The following is a 13,044-nucleotide window of genomic DNA, read 5'->3' on the forward strand; positions in this document are numbered from 1 at the left end:
CCTTCCTTAAAATTTCCTGCAGAGACAGTAGTATCTTCATATAAGTAGTCTGATAAATGGACAGAAAATTGCAGATAGAGCACAACTACCTATGCTTCTATGCACCATCAAACTAACAAGTCTAGTAGGTCTTTATGATAAGTGGTCATATGAAATTTACCAAATAATCGGAAAACATAAGCATAAGTACATACAACAATACGATGGGTCTGCATATTTCAAAAAATTCCTAGCAGTTAAAATGCAAGAAAGCTCTGAGCTAATTTTTTAAAAAATAAGCAACAGTTCTCATAAAAAACTCTAAGCAAATAAAAATACAATAGCAGTTAAAGATGTGCTGCCTCTACTGAAATCAATAGCAAAATCTGGCATCAATTCTTCAAAAATCTGTTATACACTTAGCCAAAATAGTGAGGTTGTTAGGATACTTAATCTGCGACACTAACAAATCAATCTTCTTTCCCCCTTCATTTTATGGAACTCATTCATCTTCCATTAAAATAAATAGCTCATCACAAAGGGCTCCTGCTGTGGACATCCGATGGTGAACGATATTCAAAGGGTCGAAGATCGACGACCAAGATCACTCCGTTTTATTTTAGTTTATTAATTGTATTTTGATTTAATTTTGCATTTTTTTTCTTTTTTACCCTTTTTATTTAAGAGTCTTGTCTTATGTAAGCTCAAGGGGCAAATTTGTCTTTTAGTTTCTTTTAAAGCCTATATATAGAGGCCCCTTCTCTTGTATTAGGTATGATGGAATTATAATAAAAATTTGTGTTCTGCACTTGTATTCTTTTGGGAGGACATTAGTGAGATTCCTATGGGAAAGAATCGGAATTTTCACCAGCCGCAGGATGGGTCCAGGCTCGTGACTTGAAGTCCCTTGGAGAAGGTCAACGTATCACCCGTTAGTCTTCGGAAGAGTCCAAGGCTCGCGGTTTTATATTTTATCTTTTGTTTCTTTGTTTTTGTTCCTTGTTGTTCCTAGTCGCCATCTTCATCATCTCCCTACTTCCACCAAACCGGCCTTAGCTCCACCACCACTCACGGCCAAGCCACTATACCTCCAGCCCCTTCTTTGGTTTCCCTCCCAACCCCCTTGCCATTAAACATTTCCTAAATTAGCTTTCATAATTTAGGTAATACAATTAAGAGCAATTCAAATCTATTTGAATTTGAAATTACTGCCTAAATTAAAGATCCTAATTTTGGAAACTTTCCAAATCATAGCCTTTTGAATTTTAAATTAACTTGGGATGAAATATCTCTTCCCAAAGTTAATTTATTAATTTAAGAAAGCTTTGATTGATTCTTTAAACCACACCACCTTTCCCTATTGCCGCCGGCCTCATTGGATCCCATTGGGATTTGTTTCCAAATCCAAGTGGCTCTTTTTGGAAGGAATTCAAAATCTCTCCTCCTCTCCCTAGCCTCCTTTCCCTTCTTGAGTTCCATTACATATTCTAGATTGACAAAATTATGACAAATTTTGAATTCAAATCCACCTAATTTGAAATTTAAAATCTTTCCTAAATTATTAAATCTATTTATGGCAAGTTTCCTAATTGATCCCCTAATCAAATCCTAATCAAATTTAAATTAAATTTGATTGAAGCCTTTTGCCTTATGAGGAGTTATCTTATTTGGAAGGTGTTTAATTCCTCCCAAATCAACTCCAAACTCTCATTATAATCGCCGGCCCCCCTTCCTATCTGCCGCCTTTTCCCCCCCCTCTTGCTCTTGATTGAAGCCTACTTTCCTTTTCCATACACCCTCATTTAGGAAGCTTTGATATTACTTATTCAATTCAATTTTGAATTTTGAATAAATTCCTAAAATAGATTGATCTATTTTAGGAAAGTCTTTAAATCAAATCCCAATTAATGACCTCCACTTACAATTGTCCCCTCCCCTTTCCATATTCCCTCTCCAATTAATTCCCCTCCATTAATTAATTCTCTAATTGGATATCCCATTATGGGAATTAATTAATTTGAATTCCAAATCTCCCCCACCCTCATACCCGTTCTACATCAGCTCCCTTGTTCAATGTCACTCTCTTATCTACGGCCTATCTTGATTTCCTTTGTCTAGGGCCCTATCTTGAAGACCCTTCTATCAATATATCATTTATTTAATTGCAATATTTACCATGGGATGAACCATCTTTCAATAAAAAAAAGGACAAACCCTATTTGAAACATTTTGAGAATGTCATATGTTACAATGTGGAAGTTAATCATAGGAAAATAGCACATTCAGTAATTGAAGAAGTATAAGGCCAGCACAAAGAAAAACAGCAACTGAAATCCTTTATCATCATATAAATCACCTTGGATTAAATTTAATGGAGGCGCCTGAAAATATGAAGCAATAGAAGGCTGAACGTAGAAATCTTCAGCTCCTATTGCTAACAAGTTGTTAATTTTTACATTATTAGCATTCAATCAGACAAGTAATTTTGTGCTCTGATTAGATATATACACCTGGACATTCAATATTAGCAGATGGTGCAAAAAAGTTGTCATCAGTAGAATGTATGTGCTAGGCAAAAATAGGCACCAACAAAGTTTTTTTTTTTTTTTTTTAAAAATTTTTTTTTTTTTTTTTTTTCATTTACAAAAGGGCTAAATGTAAGCAGCCACTAAGAAAAAACATATTGAATCCAAAAAAACTGTATACTAGTTAACAAGACTTAACAGATATTTTTATCGCTAAATATTCTTGATGAGGACCTCAGATTTCGCCACGTGTACCATCGTCGGAGACGCAGGTCGACGGCTACGATCCAGAGCCTTATTTCTGATTTATTTCTATTTTATTTATTCTTGCATTTTATTTTCCTAGTTTGCCCCTGTGGGTATTGAGTCGCTTGTATATCCCTGAGGGCATTTGTGTCTTTCTAGCTTTGTCTTATCTTGGCTTATTTAAAGGATGTCTCATGCATTGTAATGATGATGAATTGTTAATGAAAATTTTGATGCTACTTGTTTTATCTCTTAGTGAGTTCATGAGAGGAGAGGCCCGATGAGGGTAAAAGCAATATCCGTCAATCTTGGTGAATTCCAAGGTTCGCGGTTCTTCAATTTTTCTTTTCTTTTATTTTCTTGTGTCGAATCCCCTCCCCTAAACTTCCCACCCGTCGGCCTCATCCCCCAAAGCCTTTCTTTGTATTTTTCTTCTAACCCGAGCCCTCACCTTGCCGCAGACCTCCTTGGGCCACCCAAGCCGCCGTCTACCACCCACCCGATCGCCGGCCTCCCTTCCCCGTCCTCCCCTCTCCCCTCATCTAGCCACCAGCCCTCCTCCCAAGCTCTCAAATTTGAAATTCAAATTTCAAATAGCCATTTACTCACTTTCCTAAAATAAATTTGGTCAATATGGAAAGTTTCTTAATGTGAATTCAATTAAAATTTTGAATTCAAATAGTCTCCTATTGTCTAAATCTATGATAGGAAACTTACCTATTTTATTTAAATTTCATATTTTTAATTACTCCTTAATTAAATCCTTGCATGGTCATGCATGGCCAATCCGAAAGTTGATCATGGCTTTGCTTACAACGTCCAAGGAGAGATTGACATTCTTCTCTCTCCTTTCTACGAACCCTATTGGGAATACGACGAAACGGTGGAAAGATACGTCAAATGAATTCTCTACTGCCTCGCCAAGACGATCGAACTCCAATAACCCCGAACACCGTGGGTTCTCATCGGACGACCACCCGCGCCTCCAACTCTGGCTCCTTCCCCGAAGACTAGTCCCCTCGGCAACACTTGTTTATTAGTGACATCCTTAAGTTTGTGTGCAATCCTCTTCCGCTAAGCCGAGCAACATCAAGAGTGCATGTGAGGGACTCCCAGGTGAATGATCTAGATCTTAAACCATGGATTTTGTTAAGAGCCATTTGATTTATTATTTATTTGTTTAAATGATTTTGCTAGTCTCATGTTGCTTTTAATTGTAATCAATTGACATTACTTAGTTCTTCCGTGGAGATTTTCTTACGATCTATCTTGGAACGCATTTGTTTTTTAACTAGCTACGCAAAGTTCACAAGTTATTAATTTCCTACAAGCAATTCTTGCACCGTTTCACATCAATTCTTGCCAATAGTAATATTTTAATTCTATTGAAAGAATCTTTAAAACTCTTCACAATCATTGCGGAAACATAAATTTTAATAGAAGAAGCACAAGGTAGAGGTTTAGAAACCAGGTAGGCTCTCTTGCAAGAATGGTTGTCTTCTTAAGGTAAAGATACTTCTCAGTAAATATTGCCCACCTGCAGTAATTGGCCCATCAACTCGGAGTCACGCTGAATGCGTCGCTGGAATGAAGCAGGATCTGAAGCAGAACCATCTGGATTTATTCTGAGTTCATTGGAAGATGGCCTGTGATAATGTAGCTGATGATGATCATTATAAATTTAAAGTATATTCCATCTGAAATTTGCTTGACAAGAAATGGAGGAACTGCAAGAACTTGCTGATAAAACAAAAAAAGAAAAACCACTTATCAATAAAATCAACAAGTTGAGGGTTAAACCAACATTTTAAAAAAATCCAAATATCATCATAACAATGATGGATAAAGGTAGAGATAGAAAGCTTTTTTCTCTAGCACATCAACATTGACTAAATAAGTGATACAGTGCAACCATAGTCATGTTGCAACTCATGGCATCATACATCATATGCAAAGGTAGAAGGGGTGAGCAGCAGGGAGGCACATGCTCCCCTCTTTCCACTCCGATCTTGTTATTGAGGGTCCTGCTACCATACAAGTAGTGTGACCTGAATAGCCTACACTGGTGTGGCATGCATCCACTCGTTTTCATGTAGCCAAGTGCGAAAAAATAGGAACTCAAGCATGCATGTACAACATTTTCCTATTACAACAACATGCATTTATCCCACTATGTGGGGTCGGCTACATAAATCCTTTCTCTCCATTGGGTCTTGTTTAGAGTTAAATTCTCATCTAAAAACTAATAAAGAAAGGTCATATCAAATATTTTATAATCAAGTCTTTTTAGGTCTATCTCTACCTTTCTTAATATAAATCAAATCTAATACATCTACTTTCCTAACCGGGTCATCTAAAGGCCGTCATTTTATATGATCAAACCATCTAAGGTGACTCTCTTTAATCTTATCTTCCACTGGAGCTACTCCAACCTTTTTATGTATATGCTCGTTTTGTATCCTGTCTCTAAGAGTAAAACCTTTTTCCCTTCACATCTTGGCAACAAAAAGCGTTTGAGAGAAATTGAGAGAAAAAGCTAGGAGAGAGAAAAAGGAAATCGAGATTTGGAGATCGTGAATCGATTTTTGTCCTTTGAGCCTGTTGAGAAAATTTCTCGTCTTGCCCTTTACCTTATTTTTTATTTCAAAGATTTTGTGTTTTTGATATTTTTTTATCAAATTTGTGTTTCCGTTACCAAAAAACGTGAACAACTTTGTATTGGCAAAACTTTCACTGCATAATTTTTTGTATGTTATAGAAATCATGATTATGAATATTTTGAGTATTTATTTAAGAATTTTCACCATGTAATTTTGAAAATACAGCGATTTTTGTCTACCTAGAAATTTATTTTGACGTCTAAAAATAGTTTAGTACAATAAAAATTTTAAAATATCTTATACAATTTCTGTTATTTTGATAATTTTCTGAAAATGTGCATTTTTGTCTAATAAGATTCTTTGTTGTCTATCATTATGACATTTTTGACATTTTCTAAATTAAGCTCAATTATGTTTTATTTGTTGCAATACATTGAAAATGAATGTTGATATATGATTAAAATTACTGTTATAGTATTGTAATACTACTGTATGTGTAAAAGACATAAAGACTGATTGACCCGTTGGTTGAAGATTGATTGAATTGTACAGGATGGTGGGCCAACGGGCTTTCCTTTAAATACTATAATTTGATGTTATCCTCTACTGATTCACATGATACTGATTGGGAGTTATAAGGAGATTATTATGCAGACGGACAAAGAGTGACAACCATATTTACTAAGCCAACGGTTTACTGACACTGATACAATACTGAAAAATATCGTGATAGTCAAGACTTCTTACTAGTTGAGTTTGACTACTGAAATGCATATTTTTGAAGCATTATTCTTATTATTGTACGGATTTATTGTTACTGCACGGATTTACAGTTATTACATTATTATACTACTCCTATCACTGGATTGTTATTATTATTGATATAGATATTGATATTATTTGATACTACTGATTCACGATACAATAAGCATGTAACGTACTAAACATGTAAAATACTGATTTAACATTGATATAGAATAATTGGATAGCATGTGTATATTACTCTATGAGTTTACTACATTGATTTGATTTTAATAGTCTTTACTGATGTTTTGATTTGATACTTTATCCGATTTCTTTACTGATTGGTATTACGAATACGACAATTGCTTTATATATTTGACACTCGTACTGATTTACTGCTTTATTGGCTTTCGTACTGTTGTGTTTTAAGGGTTATAGATTCTACTATCACTGCATGTGAATTTTACTATTTATGCTCTGATTCAATGATCATATGAATACAACAACTGCTATGATTTGACTGTTGACATGCATATTACTCTTTTGTTGTGCTTTGAATTCAATTATAAGTTTTGATGACCTGCTAGGCTTTTTAAGTTCATTATATGTGGTAAAATGTTTTCAGGTCAAAGCACTAGTCAGGATTTTTCATATTCTATTTATTTTTGTTTTTTTTTTTTTGTACTTATGATAGAATAGTTATGATATAATTGTATAGATCATGAGTATTGTATATGATTTTTAGGAATGAATACTTATGTGTACAATAATATTTTGAATTATAGAATATATTTTATCATTTATTACTAATAGATGATATTAGATAGCTCTGATTATTATTTATTAAAAGATTAAAAGAATAATTTTCTCAATTTAGATTCTGGAGCATCACATATTGTATCCATCAGAAAAAATCCCACGCACATTAAAGAGCCTTTGTTACAAGCATAGAATACTTTGCTTTTGCTAACCATAAGCAAGTACAATTCAAGTGCAAGCAATCCAGCAAAACCAAAAAGTTGTCAAGAAGAAACAACGACAAAGCATTAGCAAGAGAGCATAGGAGAAGTTCCTAAGAACTTTCAAATGGTACTCCATACGTCATGAAAGAATGACACAAATGGTGTAGTTATGAGTAAATCATCCAAGCAATCAATCTGCTTCCTTCAAGAACATTAAGCTAAAAGGGTTTACGGTCTACTTGGATTAAAAATATTCCTAAATGTGAGCAAAACAATCTTATACAAAAACTAAATTTCATATATTTCCATACCACACAACTAGTCCAAACCCTTTTCTAAATTCTTAGAAAAATATTTCTTAATTTCATAAATACATGTACCTATAATCCTCCAACATTCAAATTAACCAATTCCCTTCATAAATTCATAAATTAATTCACTCAAACAAAATTAACAAGCATGAAACACTAATATAATCAAAGTCATCTCGATCAAATTAATCCAATTATATCAACCCAAACACTTGACTGACTCAATAGCAACCTATCTCAATCCATGAGCCATAATGAAAAATAAAAGTAAAAGAAAAAATATTATTAAGTTTAATTGATAGGTTTGGTCAATCATCTAATTGATCAAGCTAACTATTTATTTTGCTTTAATAAGGCTATAGATAAATCATATAATTTGTATAAAAAAGTCAACATATTTGAGCAACTTTCAAAGGTAGTTGAGAATTTTAAGAGGATTTATGACGAGAATGGTCTACTAATATACTACAAATTCTATGTAAGTTTTCTCCACAAAATGGTGATCCCTTTATCTTTTCTTCCTATGATGGATTTCACTTGTCTCTTTCCCCTCATGAGACATTTCTCATATAGGAAAATTTCACTAACTCGGCACTACAGCAAAGGTCCATCCATTTTTCCTCTAGAAGTATCCAAACTTACCCTTTAAGAGTAAATGGAGTACCATCATAGATTATTGTTATCATTCATGTCATAGTTTATTTTTATTTTTTTTTATATGTAATTATGCAATATTTATGTTTATTTCTTAGTTGAATTTATTAAAATTGTCAAGGGCAATAGTGTCATGTGTCGTCTCAGGATGTGCTAATCGTCTCAAGAAATATTTAGTTTAATATATTAGATCCTTAAGAAATGGTATGTCTTTCAAATTTTGGCGATATCATGTAACAAATATGCTCTTTTGAAAAAAAGTTGTGTTCCTTCCTTTACCCTTTTAGGTTAAGTACCAACTTCTACAATCTTCAATCTAACATTGGTCCCTTGTCTTCCTCCCAACAACTTTTCTTTCTCTATCTACTCATATGTTTTGTTTCCACCATCAAAACCTTTGCATTTAATTTGTTATAATAGTCTATCATCAAAGGATCAGATGCAAAGGATGAGGCAATATGGACTCTCAACAACATTATCATTGCTATCAAGCGTGTGTATAAATTTATATAGAGAGAAGGGGAAAGATGGAACTAAAAAGGACTAAAAAAGCACATAATAAGCTTCATTGAAGAGGAGAGAGGAGTGTGTGAGGTCACCTCTCTATCTATTTATCTCTCTCTATGAGCACCATCACTCTAAAATAAGGAAGTGAGAGGAAACACTACGTATTGCACACCATGAGCTTAAATATATCCAATCTTGGAAGAATAATAGGTTGTAGAGTTCAAAGATTAAAAAAAATAGGCAAATGAACTTAATTTTTCCTAAATTAAAAAACAATGAAGGTAGATGTGGCATTCACAGCTATAATAGCACTTTTGCTTATGACTTCAACTTTTAGAATATTCCCACCAAGCCCAAGGGGTTAGGGTCTCTAACAGAGGGCAAGAATAATATTTCTAACAAACAAGAAAATAGTACATCTAACAAACAAGAAAAAAGTACACCTTGAGTTTTCATTGAGCTCCATCTTCAATCCCACACTTCAAGAGAAATTAATATAAATCTCTGAATCAGAGCAAGGAGGGCGAAACAAAATCAAAACATACCCTCTCAATTTAGATTTGAAAGAAAGAAATAGAACCCACTTCACAACTAAGAAAGATTCTCCTAAACACATCCTTTTATGGTTGGTCTGATAGAGTTAGTAAGATATGGCACAAATTGTTATTCACAAGTGCTAAGGAGTGGTAATAGATATATGATCGGAAGACATTGAAACTTCGATATGGACCTTTTGTTGATGTGGTGAAAAAAAAAAAAAACTTCAAATGCAGTAAAATGATGGTGATTCAAAATTCCAAAACTCATACTATTGAAACAGAAAACATACTGAGTAACAAGTGATCTTGGGTGAAAAAACATCAAAGTAGATCTTCATGAGCACAGTGAAAGCATAAAGGAGAACCCTTGAGTAGATTGAATACCATTGGCAACAATTTTGAATAAATGGATTTAACACAATGAAAAGAAGGTAAAACCAAATAACAATAGCCTTGAAGCTCAAGGTGCATGGCATGCATCTTCCATGGGGGAATTGTTGCAGGAACTGTTGCAGAAGATATGCAAAATAATAAGTTGAAAAATATTGATTGGGAACACACGAAAAAGAATCTAATATGTTAGTTTCATTAATTTGAATGTTGGTGCAGCTCTGTTTGGAAAGAATTTTCTTGGAATAATCAACCAAAAATTAATGAAACAAAAGAAATGTCATTAAGAAGCCAATAAAGTTGAACCATCTCAAATGAATTTTTGAGAATGCATATGAAAAAAATGAGATTTATATGAAAAAAATGAAATTTATACTAAAAACCAAGATAATGAAGATTGCTAAACTCTCAATTAAGTTCCTTTTCTTTGGCGATATCAAGGCTAGAAAACTTCATCTAGTCTCCTGGGCTAACACGTGTAAACCCAAGAATAAGGGAGGTTTGGTTCTGCCTTCCTTTCAAGCTATTTGATATGCTTTTGACTGCTCTTTAATCATTAGAATCTACAATTGGGCATCCCCTCTTTCGACTTGGTTTTTCTCCAATTATTGTTCTCCTTGGAAAATTCCCCCCACATTTTCCTCGACTATGTGGAAAAGCATATGCATCTTTGCTGTTAGAGCTAAGCCTAATTTGATTTTTCAAAGTTACTGATAATTCCCCCATTAGTTTAAAGTGGGATCACTGGTGAACTGGGCTTTGTATACAAGAGCTCCAACATCATCAAGCTCTAACTAGGCTCTTTCCAGAAAATGCTCCCCTGGATATGCTCTTTGACTTGGTAGACCATAGGCTATCAGCTACCTGCCCTGCTGAAATTCAAAATCTTATTGCCTCTATCCCTATTATATGTGATGGTGATAGCAGCTATTTATTTTGGGGATCTGAGGGTAAGCCCAAGTTTGAGAAATTTATTCAAGATTTTTACAAATATGATAGAGAGGTCTCTTGGTGTAATTTTATATGGCATAAACACTAAGCATTAAGATTCTCTTCTTATGCCTGGCTTTGTTTTGCTGGAGGGTTGAAAATTGCAAATGAATTGCATAAAAGAAACATTGCCATGGAATCCAGTTGTGTTGTTTGTCACTCTTGTCTTGAAAGTATTTATCACCTCTTCTTTGAGTGTGATTACACTTTTAGTACCATTACTAGTCTGCTACCCTCTCTCAACATATTTCTATGGAGACCTAATCTCAGCCAGATTGGTGATTTTTTCTCTGGTTGGAGCAGCTCGAGATCTGGCAGATTGGCATTTTACTTGTTGGTTTTATGGGCCACTGTTTACTATAACTGCAGGGAGAGGAATGATAGGAAATTCACCAATTGTTTTAAAGGCTCTTCGACTATTCAATTATTGATTAAAAAGGTTGTGGCAATTAAGTTACATAGATGGAAGAATGGGAAGGAATTCAAAGCTCTTATGTAGTTTCTCTCGGTGTGGTCTTTTGCGATTTATGGGCGTGGTTATGTTGGCCCTATTCTGCTATTGTGTATGTATGCCTTATGCCGGTTTTTTCCTGGGTTTTTCTTTTTGAATGGGGGTGATGATGTTCAGGTTGCATCCTCTCCCCCTGGATGGTGATTCTTGCAACAAATTCTTATTTGATGGCATCTCTAGCAACCGGGGGATTTTTTGCTTCCGAGGGTGTATATCTAACTTTGTTGAGCCTGTTTTATTTTTGTCCCCCACGACATTTGTTGGGGCTGTTCTTGGCTGCTTTACTTTTTCTTCTGAGCCTTTTTTTCTGTGGGCTTTACCTGATCAGCTTGATTTTTTTTTTTGCATATTTTCTTTTTGACATGTGTATTTTTTGCACCTGCTTGGTAATCTCCCTCTAGCTACTTCATGTAGCTCTCTCCCACAATTTTGTATTTTCTACACATGTAACTAGTTTTTCTTTAATGGAATTTAGGCTCTGCCCTCAATTTTCCCCAAAAAAAAAAGATATGGATGATAAAAGAGTACAATATAAGGACAGTCCACCGCAAAAAATTACTCCCCTTTCTGGATAACAACTCATAGGAAAAAGATGCACATGTGTCAAGGTTGAATATTGTTTCATTTCAGGAGTGAAAGAAAATTGAAAAAAAATGAAAAACTGTATATCATAGCATGATTGTGAAATAGAATTAAATTTTGAAATTGAAGGTTAAAAGAACATAGTAAATGAAAAAGAAGCATTCACAAGATTGCATCATGAGATTGAAAATAACACAAACTTCAAAACAAGTTTATGCATTAGATGAAAAGAGTTTATGAATTTGAGTCCATGGAAACCATGTTAATGGCTGCAAGAGAAGAGGTCAAACGATAGAGAAATATGAGGGATATACAAAGGTCTGAGTGATCATTATCTTTTCTGAAGATCTATGCATTCAGCATTCAATACTCCTGATTTTATTTCATACCTTTTCTTCACCAAAAAAAACAAACAAACAAACAAACAGATTTTGGTCAATCTTTTGGCTCAAATGGAACATAATAAAAAATTTCCCAGATTCCTTTCTTTCCAGCAAAAGAAATCCCAACAACAACCTGTCTGTGAAACAAAAAGTTATTGTATATGCAATTTTTCAACATAGGAATCATGCTATGGCTAAATGATTTATTGGATTGCAAGCTATCAAACAGTAAGTAATTTGAGAAGAATGTGAGGATAACCAAAAGAGGAATAGGGATACCCGGCATTCGGCAAAAGCATCATAATAAGATCTCCTTCTCTAACACCAACAGAACCTAAGCGATCCGAGTTACGAATCTCCTTTCCATTGAAATAGAGCTGCTGCTGATGGAGAGTGACACTGGTCTGCAATCAAATTTTCCAAATAACTCAAAATTCTCCAAAAGTATAACAAAAAATTAAAACTTTCCCATGAGACAAGGATTTCTCTAACAGCCCACCTCCACCTCAAGAAGTGCCTTCACATTCTCAACCTACAGGCCATATGGATTCAACCATTGTCAGCATCATGAAGATTGACATGACCAAAAAATTAGGGTACCTGCACATTCTTACTGACTCATCTTGGTCGACGTCGAGAGTGATGAATTGCTCGTCCGCAGTCATGACAGTAATCTTCATCGTGATCACCTCCTCCAACGGGAGAAATTATTCCGTGCGGAGTTTGGTCTTATCGATTATTATAAGCGTTCGGAGAAACACTTTGGATTCCCGGGGAAGATAAAGAAGCGAACAGTGCCATCTCATGATGGTCAATATTTTTCGGGTTGGGTTCAACATTATTTCCTTCTATTTTAATATATCTAATATTTAAGTTTTAATATTTATTTGTGTAACTTTTTAGTATCTTAATTACATTAAAAAATTTTAATTAAAAAAATAATATTAATAAAAAATTTAATATAATTTGAAGATTTTGAGGTCATATAAATAAATATTAAAGTTTAAATATAAGATTGGTAGATAAATCATAATTATATAGTATATATGTAAAATTCTATTTTTTTAAGTTTATTTAATAATTTAATTTATCTTATTTATGCATTTAATAATAAAATTTCC

The 13,044-nt window shown here is 34.0% G+C and overlaps 1 protein-coding gene across 1 annotated transcript in view; it reads right to left on the bottom strand.

Moving 5' to 3' along the window:
• The window catches only part of LOC110112326 (protein DNA-DAMAGE INDUCIBLE 1), a 56,687-nt gene extending 43,933 nt beyond the window's left edge, over positions 1 to 12,754 (bottom strand). Inside the window, exons 1-4 of the mRNA XM_028695231.1 lie at positions 12,538 to 12,754; positions 12,423 to 12,455; positions 12,203 to 12,327; positions 4,288 to 4,396 (exon numbers count right to left, since the gene is read on the bottom strand). Coding sequence (XP_028551064.1) covers positions 4,288 to 4,396; positions 12,203 to 12,327; positions 12,423 to 12,455; positions 12,538 to 12,603 — 333 coding nt within the window. The 5' untranslated portion in view covers positions 12,604 to 12,754. The remainder of the gene's footprint in view (positions 1 to 4,287; positions 4,397 to 12,202; positions 12,328 to 12,422; positions 12,456 to 12,537) is intronic.
• Between the last annotated feature and the right edge of the window lie 290 nt (positions 12,755 to 13,044).

The sequence above is a fragment of the Dendrobium catenatum genome, unplaced genomic scaffold, assembly GCF_001605985.2.
Source record: "Dendrobium catenatum unplaced genomic scaffold, ASM160598v2 fragScaff_scaffold_621, whole genome shotgun sequence".
Taxonomy (NCBI): domain Eukaryota; kingdom Viridiplantae; phylum Streptophyta; class Magnoliopsida; order Asparagales; family Orchidaceae; genus Dendrobium; species Dendrobium catenatum.